Source organism: Cervus canadensis, chromosome 13 (genome assembly GCF_019320065.1).
Source record: "Cervus canadensis isolate Bull #8, Minnesota chromosome 13, ASM1932006v1, whole genome shotgun sequence".
Classification (NCBI taxonomy): Eukaryota; Metazoa; Chordata; class Mammalia; order Artiodactyla; family Cervidae; genus Cervus; species Cervus canadensis.
Window position 1 is genome coordinate 30,301,563 of NC_057398.1, and position 17,253 is coordinate 30,318,815.

General features: G+C 57.6%; 1 protein-coding gene across 1 annotated transcript in view; it reads left to right on the plus strand.

The window, feature by feature from the left end:
- The window catches only part of TP73 (tumor protein p73), a 56,077-nt gene that overhangs the window by 23,368 nt on the left and 15,456 nt on the right, over positions 1 to 17,253 (plus strand). The window contains exon 5 of the mRNA XM_043485953.1: positions 11,260 to 11,502. Coding sequence (XP_043341888.1) covers positions 11,260 to 11,502 — 243 coding nt within the window. The remainder of the gene's footprint in view (positions 1 to 11,259; positions 11,503 to 17,253) is intronic.

Consider the following 17,253-nt stretch of genomic DNA (forward strand, 5'->3'; position numbering starts at 1 on the left):
AGGTGTGGAAAGTTCCACACGGCCCTGGCGAGGATTGGGCAAGGCCCCGAGAGAGGAGAGCGTGTGTGCATATTTTCTGGAGGAGCGGGAGCCTTTCCCCCCAAGCACAAGTCGAATCTTGTTGGCATTTCCATCCGTTTAATCACAGACTCTGGGAGACGCTGTGGGAAATAGCAGCGGGCTGGAGGTCCCGCTCTGAGTGGGATGGGTTATCTCCAAGTGAAGCCCAGACGGCCCGTCAGTCACTTTCCTCTGGGCGAGGTTGTGCCCAAGCCCAGACATGCCTGCCAGGGAAGATCACGGAGTTGGAAGTTTCGTGCTCTAGATTTTGAAAGTCTGGTCTTGATATCCTTCTCTGGGGAGCAGGGGACAGGGGTCAGAGCAGATTGAGCATGCCAGAGGAGAGGGCACCTGGCTGACCCTCCCCAGGCAGAGCCTCTGGGATCTGACTCCAGGGCCTCAAACCTGGGGTGACCCTAACCCTCCCGTAGTGCAGGGACCAAGATGAAGGGGGCCACCAGGGTGGAAGCCTGGGTTAGGAGATGCTGTTCCTGGGATGGGAATGACAGGCTGGGGTTTCGTGCTGTAGGAGGTGACATCTGAGCCCGAGGGAAATAGGGAGGCGCCACAGGGCAGGGGGTCCAGCACCTTGCACCCAGCCCCACTCCCGTCTGGGATCTGGATGCACACTCTGGTCCCGGGAGGAAGACACAGATAATGCTACTGTAAGTCCCCTACATGCGAACCTTTCAGTTGAGAACTTTCAAAGATGCAGTCACATAAGTTATTCACGTGTCTTGCGTCCACTGCACGTGTGTGCATCCTCTCCAAGTGGTTGAGCTTTCGTGTCTTTACTGTATCATGTATGGTGGTGCAGTGGCTTCATTTCAAGCCCAGGAGGTCCAGAAGCAAGCACAAAAGCAGTGGTGATGTAGCTGGGACTGCTAAGAAGACTCATAACACAGGAAATGGCAAGTGGATTTTCTTTTTCAATGCATTTTTAAATTATTTATTTTTGACTGCCATGGGTCTTCGTTGCTGCGTGTGGGTTTTGTCTGGTTGTGGCGAGTGGCGGCTACTCTCTAGTTGCGGTGCGAGGGCTTCTTGTGGTGGCTTCTTTTGTTGTGGCTTGCAGGCCCCAGAGCGCCAGCTCAGCAGTTGGTGGCCCTTAGGCTTAGTTGCCCCAGGACACAAGGGATCTCATTTCCTGGACCAGAGATCGAGCCTGTGTCCTCCGTATCGGCAGGCAGGTGGATCTGCACTGGCAGGGGGAGTCTCAACCGCTGGACCACTGGGGAAGTCCCAGGGATTTTCTTTGTTTGAGGAGACACTGTTCCCATCTGAGGCACAAGACTGGAATGTAGAACGGTGCACAAAGGTTGCAGCAGCCGTTCAGAGTGCAATCCATTCTGCCGTGTCATCTGAGACGAGAGAAAAAGAGCTGCACCGCAGTCATCCCTGGGTCGTTTTTTCAGGAGGGCAGATAAAATTGAATCCAGCAAGGAACCAGAACCCATGCCGTCCACGTCAGGTGTGAGTGACGTTGCAGCTTGCCCCCTGTCTTGTATTGCTGACGACCCTTCAGCTCTACCACCTCCCACCTCCTCTCCCTTCTCCAGTCAGTGACTCTTGCCTGTTTACTCATGTCAGCCCCTGTGTGCCAGCTGTTGTACTGTATTTTCCAAGGTACTGTGAGATTAAAAATGTTTTCTTTAATGTTTCTGTTTTTTTAATGCATTATTTGTGTGAAAAGTATTATAAACCTATTACAGTATAGTAGTGTATAGCTGATTGTGTTAGCTGAGTACTTAGGCTAACTTTTCCGGACTTATGAACAAATTGAACTTAACGAATGAGCTCTCAGAACGGAACTTGTACATCTGTAGGGGACTTACTATATTTACCCGATTTCCTGAAGAGAAGTCCCCCACCAGATCACACAGACAGGTGCAATAGGATGATGTGGCTCCCATAACAGGAGGTCGCCCCACATGGAAAGGAAAGGATGGGTCTGTGGGCCATGCCCTTTAGGGCTCAGCTGCAGCCCTTTGCCTGCTGGGACCAGCCAGGCCAGGCTGCTGGAGAAGGTTTTCTGGGGAGGTGGGCCTAGAGCAGGGCCTGGAGAGAGTGAGGAAGGAGCAAGGGAGAGAGAGAGCCCCCCTTGTGAGCTGGAGGGCTCAGGGCTTCCATGGGGTGAAAGGATGAAGTGTTCTCTGGGGGAGAACGGCCAGCCAGTAGGGAAGCCTTGCGCAGTTGGAATGCCGGTGCGCAGATGAGGGCGGCCTAGAGCCTGTTCCCCTGGGGTTGTGAAGACTGTCTGCAGACCCCGTGCAGTACTAGATGCAGGGTGGGAGTTGCAGGCTTTGGGGGGAGTTGGGGTGCAGCAGACAGGCAGGTGGAGGCAGCATTGGTGTGTCCGCTGGGACCCAGCAAGGTTTAGGGGGAGGGAGGGAGGGAGGGAAGTAAGGAGGGGAGGGAGGTAAGGAGACCGGGAAGTGATGGAGGGACGTGAAGAGGAAGGAGAGAGGGAGGGAAGGAAGATGGAGGAAGTTGTGAAGCTTCGGGCTGGTGGGTCACCACCTTGCACATCTGGGAAGGACACGGTTGGATTGTGCTGGGACCTGTGTTTGGGATTCTTGGGTCTTTGGAAAACATCTTATCTGCCTGTCGTCAGGAGTCTCGGAGAAAGGATGGGGGACATGGATAGGGCCAACTCGGCAGCCAGACCTCCCTTCTGGTTCTCGAGGGTCCCCCACATGATCCCTGTGAACCTAGCTCAGGTCAAAAAGCAAGAAGAGCTTGGGGGGGGTGTTGGGGAGGGCGCCCAGGTCAGCTATCGCCTGCTTGCTCTCTCCACACAGAGCAGTCCTACGCCTGGCCTGACATGAATCCACGGAGACTCGCTTTCAGCTTCTAAAACTAACTGAGGGTCAAGGGTGTGAGACGCGCTTAGCCAGGGCAACTGTGACACCTTTGCAGTGGGTTCTACAAAGGTGTGGAGGCTTACAGCCAGAGGAAAAGGGACACCCCCACCTCCCAGTTAAAAAAAGACAAACTGATCCTTAGTTCCTTTCAGTCTGCTGGGAACTTAATGCCGCTGCCTCTCCCGGAAGGAGCAGGGACGAAGGGCAGCCCAGAAAAGCGTCTTCCTAGGACGCTGCTAGCTTCTCTAGAATCCTGCATTTCCGCCCCAACCCACTCCCCAGGGGGCAAACCTGAGCCCACACGGGCGCCCTGGGACATAGCCAGTGGGTGTTCTGCTGCTTGGCCACTGTCACCAGGGCTCATGGCCTCTTGAGAACACAGTGGCCAAGCCATGCAGCCAGGCCACCTGGAAGAGACAGGGCTGGGATGGGCCAGTGGGGTCTGGAAGCCCTGGGATGGGCGGGGGCCCCCAGTGCTCCCTAGAGGCAGGACCTGGGCGCTGGTGGAAATTCAACCCTGTCTGTGGGGGAGGGAATGACTCTTTGTCAAATAGTTCAGCCCTCTGCCAGAAGGGGGGCCGTTTTAAAGAGCCAAAGGTTAAAAAAAAAAAAAAAAAGAGCCAAAGGTGTGGCAGGTCTTCCCCCCTCCCCCACCCCCTCCTTGAGCAGGCTTGGCTCCTGTGGGGACAGGAGCTCCAGGTCAGCAAGTGCTCCTTGCCACTTTTCCCTCCCAGATTCCCCACGTACTGGCCGTACTCAAGCCTCTGATAAGGTCTGCACTCAGCCCACGGCGCACACTTCGGGGGCCATGAACTGGGTGCTGGCCAGCTGCTTCTGTGGCTGCAGGTGTGCCGGAAACTCAACAGGCTCTTAATGTAGAAATAGGAAGTAGAGCAGGAGCAGGGCATCTGATGGGTGGCCCACTGTGGTGGAGGAGTCCTGTGTCTAGGGTCAGGGCTCCCGTGCCTCAGGGAAGTTTCTCTCTCCCCACCCTCTCCCTGGACAGTGGGATCCTGCAATGATGTGTCTGGTCCTGGGTCCCTGTTCACGCTGGTCCCTGCCAGACAGGCTCCTTGACACTTTCTGAGTTCTGTCTTTTTTGTCCCTTGCTGAGTCCCTTCTGATCCTTTCTGGGACAGACCCTCAGGGCCTTGGGAGGGCATCCTGAGTGACAGTCTTCTCCTCACCAGACCTTAAATGAAAAGGAGAAACTTAAAAGCATGAAACTTCTTTTCTGCCAGAAATGCGGGAGAATGCAGGATGGGTTAGCTGGCCTTCCTGTGGCTTGGGAAAGGAGGAATTGGAAACGATGCTGTCCACACAGTAGCTCCCAGGACTGTGGCCTTTGTGCCCACCTGGGACAGGTGGGGGAGAGAGAGCTGGTAGGAACAACAGCAGATGCTTCCGTGCACGCTGGGTGCTGGGCACCCTTCTCAGCCTTTTAGTGTATTAACTGCTTGACCCTCAGAAGCCATTGGTGAAAGGTGGGCATGGATGCAGACCCGCACAGGTGTCCGTCACTGTGTCGGTTACTCTACCCAGAGAAGCAGCAGAGGAAGCTCTGGAAAACAGAAAGAGGGGAAGAGAGCCTGGGAGGCTTTGGGGAGGAGGTGAGGCTTGAGGGGTGGTGCAGGTAGAGGAGACAGTTGGCACTGGGGGTGAGTGGGAGTGGGAGACAGCACAAGCAAAGGCCCTGGGGTACCACCTGTAGGGTCACGAGGAGGCTGGAAACGGGCTCCCTAGGAGCTGTTGTCACTGCCCAGAGGTGCAGGTGTGTCCTTGCAGCTGAGATAGATGCTCCCTGAATCAGTGTTTGAGCTCTGCGTTTCCCAGTTCCCTCTGCTTAGCCTCCAGAGTTGTTTTAAGTTTTACTGACAAGTTTTTCTGTTGCCATGCTCACTAAAAATATGTTTTACTCCAGAGATCAGTGCTTGTTGTCCCTGATTGTAAATCTGTGCTGGATCCCTGACCGCATGGTCTGTGCTGCTGGGGTCTGATCTTAGCGTCCTGGAGCCTTGCTGAAGATGGTCATGGACACAGGAAGGCACGAGATTAGGAAGGGTGGGGACACAGGCTGTAAAAGGCAGTTTTTTTTCCAGGTACACCCCCCAAAACTATTTGAGATGGTTTACAAATTCTAAATAGATAAACACGTAAAATGGGATACTTATAAACCTACAGAACCCAGCTCACAGTGGAAGGATGGACCCAGTGAAGCCTAGGTTCTGGAGAAGGCTGGTTAGGATGGCGATTGGTGGGGGACAGAGGAGGACGCAGCGGGGGAAGCCTTCCTGCCTTCCCTGTGAGGCAGCCCAACCCCAGGGCAGGCAGAGACACTTTTGGCACATGGGGCCACTCCCACCAGGGTCTCCCAGAAGGGCTGCCGTGGGCTGAAGCTGCCTTTAGCCCCAAAGTGCGCCTAGGACCCAGGTACAATGGACATGTGTGATTTGGGGGATCTACTTGTGAGTTCCAGGATCCGGTTAGTTCAACCCAGAGCCTCTGAGCGTCCAGTCTGGGGCTAATCTGTGCCAGGGGGAGTGGGGGGAACCCGCGGCTAATGAGCAGGGACTGAATGGGAGGCCCCTGAGGCTGGGGGCTGGGTACAGAGGGGTCGGGGCGGGGGTGGGGCAGGAGCTGGGATGGAATCCCACCCAGGAGCAGCCCCCTTTGGGCCTCTCCCCACTGCTTTTCGGGGAGCCCCCTCCTTTCCCTGGGACTCCCGACGCCAAGCGGGGTGTCCATCCAGGGGGCAGGGCCGCCTTGGTCCCTCCCCTCCCTCCCCATCTAACCTTCTCCCTCTGCTGACTCGCCTGCGGGACCCTTGCCCCAACCCTGTATGTGCTGAGCACATGTATGCACACGCCTTCCCCGGCCCAGGGCCCCAAGGAGTCCATGCCCTTGTCCCACACGGAGCAAAAATGGGGCCACTCTAGATTCCTGCCCGAGAAACACTGACCCGACCCGGGGAGCAAGCCCGGCTGCCCTGCGGAGGCTGGGACATAAACCTAGGCGCTCTAAACCCAGAAGCCTTGCCGGTGTGGGTTTGCACACCGCAGGCACCCAGAGGGCAGCTCTGACCCATCTCTCCCGGCTAAGCATCTTGCTCTGAGTAGACAGAGAACCTCAGGACACGTGTTTGTGGAGCAGATGGACAGGACCGTCTGGGAGGGACTGCGTGGTCCTGGCGGGAGAGGCCCCTGGGACATCGTCCTGCTCAGCCGGAGGCATGGTCGAGGGTTGGAGTGGGCTGGCTAGGCTGACCCCCTCCCAGTGCTCCCACCCCACCCGCCCGCCCATTGGGAGAGGCAGGCCAGGCACTTCCTCAGATGCAGGAGTAGAGGCTACCCGCCGGCTCCCGACTCCCGCTCACGGCCCTCTTTGGGTCGGTCCCAGAGCCTTGCACGCGCATGTAGGCACTTGTGGGCCGCCGCGGGCCAGGCGTGTCCCGATCAGCCCACTCTCTTGGGAGTTCTTATTGAAAGCAAAACAAACCAAAAAAGTCCTGGTTTTGCCCAAGTTCCTCGCTGCTGCCAAGTGGGTCTCGTCTTAGCTTCCGGGGGGGCCTCTGGTTCTGGAGAACCTCCCCTCCCCCACAAGCTCTGGTGGGTGCACCACCCTGGACCTCAGGCACCACACTGGCCTCCCCTTCCTCCCCTCAGGTCCAGGCTCCTGTTTAGCAGCTGGGTCTGGGGGGCGGGGGTCCCCAGCAAGGCTCCTGTCTGGAGGAAGGAAATGCGAAGTTTCCTGTGGGCAGGAAAGAAAGGGCCCTTCAGGGCGGAGGTGCCTCGCTTCTAATCTGCGGGTTCCAGCCGTGCTCAAAGCCGTGTGGAAAAGCCGCAGGGACAGCCGGCTCCAGGGTGTGGGCAGGGTGTCCCTGGGGAAGCACGAGGGAGGAAGGGGCAGCCCCAGTGTCCCCAGGGACAGCATCTGCCCCTGAGAGCCGGACCCAGCACAGGGCCACTGTCCTCAGGCTCCCGGGCAGGCGGGTGGGGCTTCCCAGGATCCCAGACCACAGGAAGCCCCTGAACCTAGGTTGGAGCAAGAGGAGGGCCTGCAGAGGGGGCAGGACCCCCTCTGTGTGGGGTCAGCGGTCCCACATCTCATTAAGGTCTCAGGCACAGGGGCCAGCCTGCTGGAAGTCGTCCCCCTCCCTGCTTTGTGGCTGCTGGGCGTGTAGATCCTATCGGCCCGGCTCCTTTTGGTTCAATGACTAATTCCCTGGCACCCGCCTCAGATCTGAAAAGAATGTGGACAAGTTAAAATCTGAACACGTTGTCGTGGGGCGGCCTCCCGCCTCTCCTGAACTGGGAGGCAAGGGCTGTTTGCCCTGCTGGTGTGGGCCATCTTCCTGTTAGGGATGGAGCAGGGAGGATGGACCTGAGACCCCTGGCTTGGGCCATCCTTGCTCAGGACACAGGACGCTTCTGAAGCCAAGATGAGGAAGGCTCCCTGCAGCCTTCAACGGAGGGACAGGGAAGACCCTCCAGAAGGGCCATGCTTACCGCCTAGACAAGAAAAACAATGAGGGCAGGCTGGGACTCCTCCCCCCAGGACCCACAGGGCTCTCAGCCTCCTGTGATGGGGGAGCAGGCTCACATCCTGTGCTCATTCCTGGGCATCCGTATGGTGGGAGGGGCTCCTGCTGCCCCCTCACCCCTCCATCCATCCCTCCATCCCTCCACTCCTTCAACTACTCATCCATCCATCCCTCTATCCCTCCCTCCATTCCTCCCTCCCTCTATCCATCCATCCATCCCTGCATCCCTCTATCCCTCCCTCCCCCATCCATCCATCCCTCCATCCCTCCACTCCTTCAACTATCCATCCATCCATCCCTCCATCCCTCCACTCCTTTAATTATCCATCCATCCCTCTACCCCTCCCTCCATTCCTCCCTCCCTCTATCCATCCATCCACCCACCCATCTCTCCCTTCATCATTCCTCTCTCCATTCTTCCATCCATCCATCCATCTATCCCTTCATCCCTGTACCTGCTCACTCTCTTGTGCAGCAACCCTCTTTCTTGAGGGGAGGAACCCTCTTGAGTAACCACACCATAATGAGAAATGAACTACACCCCTAAAGGGCATGCTGATAATTAATAGTAATAATAGTAATAACAATAATTCCAGCTGTGAGTCCCTCATCATTAATAGTAATAACAATAATTCCAGCTGTGAGTCCCTCATCGGCTACTGATTGAGGATCCTGTCTAGTGCCTAATGTCCAGGAGAAACGGCATGCAAACCACATATATAATGTTGCATTTTCTGGTAACCACATTAAAAATGGTGAAAAGAAACAATGGAAATAACTCAAGAATGTATTTTACTTATCCCAAACTATGCTCATTTCAGCATGCCATCGATATAAAACTGTGAATGAGATATTTTATTTTATTCTTTTCATTGGCACTCAGTCCTTGGAGTTGGTTCTCTATGCTCACAGCACAACTCAGTTCACACCGGCTGCATTTCCTGTGTCCACGTGGGGATACATTGATGCCCGTGAGACAAGGTCTGTCCTTGTGGGGTCTGAAGTCCAGTGGGGAGGCATAAACCAGGGGGGCACAGAACAGTGCTCTCCTGGAGCAAGGGGGTGTGAGAGCACTCCCCAGGCAGGCCCTTGGGAGGGGGTGGCTGTCAATCCCCCCATCCCCAGAACAACCTGGGCTCAGGAGAGGTGAGGATCCACAGGGTCCCTTGTTGTTTTGTTTTCAGTAGCTTTACTGAGTTACAATTTACCTACCCCACAGCTCAGCTGCGTGCAGTTCAGAGTTTGCAGTATGCAGTTTGAAGTATGCCGTTCAGTGTTTTTTAAATATATTCACAAAACAGACTCACAGACAGAGAGAACAGACTTAGAGTTGCCAAGAGGGAGGAGGGTAAAGGATGGAAGGATTGAGAGTTTGGGGTTAGCAGATGCAAGCTATTATATAGAGAGTGGATAAACAACAAGGCCCTGCTATATGCACAGGGAACCATATTTAACATCCTGTGATAAACCAGAATGGAAAAAAGTACGAAAAAGAATGTATAGATGTGTATAACTGAGTCACTTTATTGTACAGCAGAAATTCACACATCAGATAGCAACTGATGTTGCTTTTAACTTCAGTTTAAAAATGCACAGATACGTGGACCCATCACCACAGTCCATTTTAGCACATTTTCATAGTCTCAGAAAGGAACCTGCACCTGAGTCCTGGCTGCCCCCTTCCTGTGTCTCTCCCCCGTGTCTGCCGCCCCTGGACTGTCAAGTCAACAGAGACAGAAGATGTCTGAGCTTTTGTGTCTGCGCCTTCGCGTGGTGTGTTTCTCCTCCGGGCTGCGGCATCAGGAGCTCGGAATAACATTCCATCACATGGACTCGGCGGTTTGCTTATCCACCTGCAAGGTGGGCAGTGGGCACCGGACCCCCTTCATCTTACAGGTGTAGGCACAGAGGTTAGGAAGGCTGTGGCGGGGGTGGGGGTGCTGCACCGACCAGGGAGGGAGGCTCAATGGGACAGTGAAGCGGGGTCTGCTCTGCGGGGCTCCCTGTCCCACTGGTGGTGGAGCCTCAGCTTTCCAGGGGGCAGGGAATGGCCCTGGAGGTTCAGATAGAAAAGGGATCCGCTCAAGGGGTCTGTCCAATGGCAGATCCGGCCAGGGCGTCATGTCGGTGCCCTGATGGCCTCACCCCGTCTGGCTGTCCCTGATGGGGAGGGCACGGGTGGGCCTGGGGGCTCTGCCCCGCTGCCAAACGATCTAAACTGGGTGGCAGTTGGCCCTCGTGGCCGGGGCACCCACCTCGGGGAGGCACAGTGGGCGCGAGGAGCGGGGAGCAGTGGCTTTGCTAAGAACCAGCCACCTGCTGTCCGTCACCGGTCACCTCCCTGCTCCAAGATCACCTGAGCCGGGCTGCCTCAGGCTGGGCAGACCTCAGGGGAGGTGTCACCTCCCCAGGCTGGGAGGGGCCCCAGGGAATGTGTGCCTGGGGCGGAGTACTGAGCGGGAGGAGACGCTGGGTTATGGAGCCCCAGCCTCTTGATGTGCAGAGGGGTGCTGAGCATGGGTTACCCCAGGGCGGAGTTTCTCCTGATCATCCGTGGGAGGAACTTGCTCTTCTATTTTTCACTATGAAGAAGAGGACAGAGCAGGAGGGCCCCTCTCCCGCTGTCTGGTCCTCTCCCCTCCCCTCCTGTCTGGTCCTGCTCCCTCCTCCCACTGTCCCGTCCTCCCCCCACCCCTAACCCTCACCCCGCTAGGGGGACTCCAGGCTCTCTGCCCGCCAGACGCAAGGCCCCCAGTTCACAGTCCCCAGGTTATCACCCGCTCTCCCGCCTCAGTCTCCTCATCCACAAGTAGGGGCGGCAGTGCCCACCCCAGGTGGTGAGGAGGAACAGCTCCACGGAGCGCAGCTGGCGCAGAGAAGGAGCAGGTTAGCTTTCGTGGTTAGAGCCGGTCTGGTCCCTGTCAGCTACTGTGTCACCCTCTGAACCTCCTCCTGCTTGAAGCCTCCTGATCAGGAGGGGGCTCTTCCGTGCCAGCCTCCTGGGGGCCTCTGCCCTGCCTTGCCCTCAAGGCACTGAAGCATGGGCTGGCACCCTCTCCCTTTGCTCGGGTCTCCCTTAAGCTCCTGGCAGGGACTGATGGTCAGGACCCCGCAGAGGGTGACCCAGGGGACACGCCCACACAGTGAGGCTGAGTTCCTGTTCCTTCCAGAGACCGGAGGGTGTGGAAGATGCTAGCAGGGGGAACCGCGGGGGGCCATTCAGATGCCGATGGATGGAGGCCGCCTGTAGAGGCCCTTCGAAAGTGACTCTTGGCTCAGCCACCGTCCAGCCCCCAACCGTACAGGGCTGGACCCCCAGAGCCTCTTGGGCAGCCCCTGCATTGGATGGAGCCTGGGGTGTGCCCCCTGCACCCTGCGGCACCCTCTTTCTGCCTTGTTCCCTAGGGCAAGGTCTCCCCGCTTTGAACTGAAGGGGTGGGGGGTTGGGGTGGCAAGAAATTAGGATGCTGAGCCAGGTACTGCCCCCAGAGAGTGCAGCCAGGGCATCAGCCCTGGGAGCCGCCCCCACAGGCAGCTCCCTCCAGGTGCGCACAGCAGAGCCCCGGGAGCCCTGGCACCCGGGAGGCTGATGGAGAGGAGGGCGAGGTGAATATGTCAGTTTATCCCAACACAAGTAGTGACCTGTCAGGGGTGGGGGGGCACCGAGGAAATATTTGGGATGACTGAGCCGCTGGCCCTTTAAGGCTCCTGTAACAGGACACCTCCCCGGACGGGATGGCTTCCACTCTCCAGCCTGACTGTGTGTCTCCCCCTCCCTCCTCCCCTTCCCGCCAGTCCCAGTTCAATTTGCTGAGCAGCACCATGGACCAGATGAGCAGCCGCGCGGCCTCGGCCAGCCCCTACACCCCGGAGCACGCCGCCAGCGTGCCCACCCACTCGCCCTACGCGCAGCCCAGCTCCACCTTCGACACCATGTCGCCCGCGCCCGTCATCCCCTCCAACACCGACTACCCTGGCCCCCACCACTTCGAGGTGACCTTCCAGCAGTCGAGCACAGCCAAGTCAGCCACCTGGACGGTGAGTGGTGCCCAGGGCGGGGAGGGGGTGACCACACACACCCGTGTCCGCTCAGGGTTCCCACCTGGCCAGGAGGAGCATCAGGCAGGAGGCGGGTCTCAGGGCTGGGCAGTCTGGGCGTGTCCACCCCTCGGACGCATGGCCAGAGTGGGCCAGCCTCCCACAGCGCCCCAGAGGGGATGGACATGTCCCTCGTCCCCGGTGAGGACAGAGGCAGATCGTTCTCATCAAGACTGTCTGGCCAGCATCCCTGAGCTCAGGTGGGGGTTCTGTTTGAATTTTGCCCTGGGTGGACAGGAAGCTCCCACCTCGGACGCCTGAAGTCATCTGAGCTTGGTCCCTGGGTTCACAAAGGCCACCTCCTCCAGGCAGTGCAGGGCTGGGGAGAAGCCTCAGTCATAGGCGTGTTTAGGCATTGCCCACTCTGTCTCTGGGTTGTCATCTCCAAGCGTGGGTATGAGACAGGAGGTCGAGATGGAGCCTTAAGGCTGCGGACCCCAGGCCCTGCTGCCGTGCCCTTGGGAACATCTGAGTGCTCCCACCCGCCACCATCGAGATTTTGCCAACTTTGAGAACATCCCACACACCCACGGTTGCTGCTCCCCAGAATTGCTATTGTGAATTGCTATTGCCCGAAGCTCTTTGAGTTTATGTTAACCCTTGAAACTGCCTACAATCCAGAAGGTAGAATCTGTTACTGACCCATTTGTAGTCCAGGACTGGGCTTCCCAGGTGACACTAGTGGTAAAGAACCCACCTGTCAGTGCAGGAAGCCCGAGATGTAAGTTTGATCCCTGGGTTGAGAAGATTCCCTGGAGGAGGGCATGGCAACCCACTCCAGTATTCTTGCCTGGAGAATCCCATGGACAGAGAAGCCTGGTGGGCTACAGTCCACAGGGTGGCAAAGAGTCAAACTCTACTGAAGCGACTTATCACACACGCAGGATAGTCTAGACCACCTTCTCAGAGTTATGCAGATGCCGGGGCAGGGTGGTGCTGGCATGGGAACTGCACTGTCCCTACCGTGGCTGGGAGAGAAACAGGCTGCCTGATGTCCCCACTGGGGCAGAGTAAAGGCTGTAGAGACTCTGAGACCCCTGGATACACTAGCAGCTCACCTCTGAGCATTGGGTACACAGGGCATGGGGCAGGAAAGGGCGTGGGGCCACATCACCTTCTCCGGGAACAGCAGCTCCGTACTCACTCATAGCCCCTGGCAAAGGACCCTGGAGCAGAGGAGGCTGGACTGTGCCAGGGGGCTGGTTCCGGCCCCCATGGGAGTGCTGAGAAGGTGACACTAAGGTTCTGCCACTTTAAGAACTGGTTCCCACTGTCCCCAGTGCCCACCGCCCAGACTGTGGTTTTCCCACACTCTGGGGGACCAGAGATGGGGTGGAGCAAAAGGCAGCCTGGGCGGCCCCCTACAGCTATTTCTGAGTTCTTGCTTGAGCAGTGGGCTACCCCAGATGCTGACCCATTGCTGAGTCAAGGCTCAGACTGACTCCAGGGCTTGCAGTGGCCAAGGGGGCACCTGGTCCCGTTGTTGCCCAGATGGCCTCATCTGCAAATTTTCATTGCTTTGCTCTATTGGTGAAGGTGATAAGGCTTAAATGGGATGGTGCCTGTGCTGCATGGGGCTTAGTGCTGGCATGTCTTTATTATTTCCTTGGATGATGGGGGTGCCATGGAGCCTGGTCCTCCTGGACAAAGTTGGTTACCCAAAGCTGCACCTGCCAGGGATTCTTTATTGCCTGAGGGGTCCTGCTCCCCACACCCCTGCTGTGACGTCTGGTCCTCGAGACATCACTGCACTTGCACACCTCAAGCAACAGGAGGCTCACTACCACTCTTATTCCAAGTTCCCACTTGTTTCTTAAGCCCTTTCTCTCTCTTCTAAGCAGAAGGATCCCAGTCCTTCTTCCCTGACATTCTGTCATCAGGGCCCAAGTTGCTGATTCTTAGGAGTCCTGGTGGGCAGCTTGTGGGGGGCCTGGCTCCCTTCCTTTTCACTGTTTGAGGACACTGGTGGGATCTGTCGCATCTTGGGGGCTTGGAACACTTGGAATGGTCTGAGCTGGTCCTCGGGGAGGGATGGGTGCTGCGCCTTGGTGCCTGGTTGCCTCTACCGTCCCCTGCCAGGTGTGTGACCTCAGGGCTGGAGGGGCTCATGACTTGGTCACAGTTGTGCTGGCCCTAAGTGGTTGCATGGGGTGGTCTGTCCAGGGGGCAGAGGAAGCCTCGCTTGTCCCAGCGGCTCTGCCTCCAACCTCCAGCCCCTCTCACCCCCCAGTGCCCAAGCAGTGGATACCTCCCTCCGTCCCTTCCTACCCGCATCCCCCCTCACCCTTCTCCATGGCTCATGGGCCTGAGTGGAGGAGGACGGTACTCACAAATCCCCGTCTCCGGCCCTTCTCCATGCCAGGGTAGAGATGGGACAAACATTGATAATGAGATTTTTGGCACCTCGGTTCTGGGAGCAGACCCCGTCCCCATAGGCTCTCCTCCTTGCCCAGGGAGGGGGCAGGTGGGCGGCCAGCTCCTGGTGAGGGCAGAGACCACTGAGCATCCTGCCTGCTCACGGCTCTGGGACCCTGGCTGTGCAGGCACTGCCCAGACTTGCCGCTCGGGCTTGCCGTCCTGGCCTCCGCTGTGCCGCCCGCTGCCCCCTACACCAGCCTGCTGGTAACTGATAGATAATTCATATTTTTCTCAAGTGCAATTCCAAATTGACTGCTGCCTTCACTCCTCTCCCTGCTCAGGAAAAACCCCCTCACCAGCCCCCACGCGGCTGCAGCTGTTAATGGGGTCTTTGGCTTCTGCTTGGCCAATGCCCCCTGTGAGTCCCACAGCCCTGGATGCTTCATCTGCTCTGACCTGTGTCCCTCAGACTTCAGGTCTCATACCCACACTGAGAGCACAGAGGGGCCTGGAGCCCTCAGCTCATAGGATGTGTGCAAATACGCGTGCATGCAACACTCAGACATGCATGCACAAACACCAACACGTGTGCAGACATGCACACATAGTACACATATGCAGACATGCACAGGCGTGTGAACACACATGCAGACATGCACAGGTGTATGAACACATGCACACAGACACATAACACACATGCACACCACAGTACATGTGTGCACATTCACACATGCATATACTGTCCACACATGGGAGCACATGTGCAGACATGCAGATATGTTCTTACACACACACACGTGTGCCGGCACCTCCTGGTTGCTGCCCAGGGTTCTGACAGCCCCTCCCCTCCTACAGGAACCAGGAGCAGGTGGGTGGCAGGTAACTAAGCAGCCAGAGGAGGGGCCTGGGCTCTTCCTGAGACTGTGAACAAGGGGCAGGGCCAAGGCCAGGTGGGCATGTGGCCAGTCAGGGCACTATCACAGGAGGTTCTGTAACCCCCTGCCAGTGAGCGTCCTGGCTGTGGCTTGTCCATTTTGGGGCCCTTCTGCACTTTGGAGAGAGACAGGCACCATGAGAGCTCACAGGTGTGAGTGAGGTTGACGTCCTTGGGCATACTAATGTTCTTTGGGCTGGTGGGTGGGTGGAGCCAGGCTGGGGATGGAGGTGCCAAGTTCCCAGGTCCCTGTTCCACACCCTCCCCAGGACACGGCGGGTCGCCCTCTGTTGACCACCAGATGGCCACTCCCACTCTGGGGACCCCCCGCCCTGCATTGTCAGTGTGGGGACAGTTGGTGACAAGAGTCCCAGGAAGCAGAGAGCAGCAGCAGCCCCTGTGAGAGTGTCTGGATGCTGTCCAGCCCAGCCTGGCCTCCCCCTGCTCCCAGGCTGAACCTGGGAGCCAGGGGAGGGCTATCCTCGGTGTTCTGGAGGTTTGGGGAGGGGGTTCCGAGGGCAGAAGGGTGACTTGCTGTGGCCAGAACTCTGGCCTGGCTGGGTGTCTGTGGTCACCTTGGGCAGACTGGGTGGCACTGCCGATGGCCCATAGGCCAGGCTGCCGTGAGGGGAGACAGTGCAGGTATGCGGGAGTGTGAGGGCACAGCCAGCCCCTGGGGGACCTCTGGACAGCCTGCCTGCCTGGACAGAGCCCCTCAGTGACCTCCAGCTGCCCTCAGATTCAGTGGGGAGTGTGTCCATCGGTCTGTCTTGGGAGCTAGCTGGCCCACGAGGGTCAAGTGATGCCCCTCCTGTCCCACCCCCTAGAAGCACATGGTGGGGGGCCAGGAAACACAAAGGCCCTTCATGGGATTCCTGGGTAGAACAGGGCTGAGTCAACACTAATGGATTTGGGAGAAAACTTTCCAGCCCCTTGGAGGTTTGCAAGCAGGAAAATAATAGTGGAGGTGTCCCAACATGATCGCGGTATCAATTGCGTTATCCTAAAAGTTTATGGAATGCATAAGTGGAATTAATACCTTTTACTGGCACCAGAAGCAATTATACGTATTTGAAACTGAAGGAAGAGTCCTAACAATGTAGATTGTGGAGATGAAATGCGGGTTATTTAGGGGAATCGGGTGCACCACACTCAGGGAGGGTCTGCAGCAAACCAGCAAACCCTGCGTCAAGCTCGGGGGCAGGGCTTCCTGTGGCTGGACTTGGGTCATCAGTGCCTGGCTCGCGGCCTGATGTAGGGTCACCTCTTCTCCTTCCATCCCCTCAAGCAGCCAGGCAGCCCTGCGCCTGGAGGTCAGAGAGCTCAGCTTGGGGGCCCTGAGAGGAGCCTTGAGTCCCTGCTGCTGAGGTGGTGCTCCCAGGGCAGCTGCCACTTCCCACCCCAAGGTTCTTGTAGAGGAGCCCCCGGGTTTGGGGGTCCATCCTGGAAGTGTGGGGCTGTGGATGAAGCACTATGTGATCCATGTCATTTCTCACCTCCTGGGACTTTTTTCTGAGTTGGACACAGCTCTGTGGATTTTGGGGTGACTGGTTTGTGGATCAACAGTGCCCCTGCAGGGTTCCCCTGTGGGCGGGCCCCACCAGGAGCACCCCGGTACATGCTGTAGGCTTTCAGGGCCTCCCCACTTTACTGATAAGGCTCGAGTGGGCAGGTCCCTGCTCAAGGTCACCTGTCAGCAAAGGGAGAGGAGGGTTGGTACCCAGCAGCCTGACCCCTGGCTTTCACTACTCAGCTCCTAGGCACAGCCTGTGCACCTCTGTGGGGCACATCTAAGGAGTAGCCTTCTCCCAGCTCCGAGGGCTGGGTCTGTAGACACCCCCAGGACCCAGGGGTCCAGTGGTAAGGGGACCGACCCCTCACAGGTCCAGGGCCTGCCGATGGCTATGGCAGGGAGCACCCAGCAAGCCTATGATCACTGTTTGTCAGCAAGTGAGTGAGTGACAACTGCCCTTGGGCGGGTGGAGTCTGCCTGGCCACCTTCTCTGCCTGCTTCTTACTGACCAATGAAAACTCCTCAAGAGCATTTTATAATTAGAACAATCAGGTCTGACCAGGCTCAAAAGTAAAAGTAGCCACAGGCCAGGAGAGCCTGGGGGTCAGGGGAGCTGGGCATGGGACCTGCCCCTCTTCCTCTCTTGCTCTTTTGCCACACCTCAGCCAGGCCCGCCATCCTCAGCTCACCCTTAGGTTCCCTTAGCCCCCTTGCTGGGTGGGAAAGTGAGGATGGAAGGGGAGACCCCACCTCGGTTTCTCCTAGAACCACTGCTGCAGCGGCAGGGGGCTGAGTGCCCTGGACCTTGGCCATTCGGAACTCGGGATGAAGGTCACAGCTGAGCAGTGAGGCAAGTGGGTCCCTGTGGCTGGTCGTCAGGGAAATC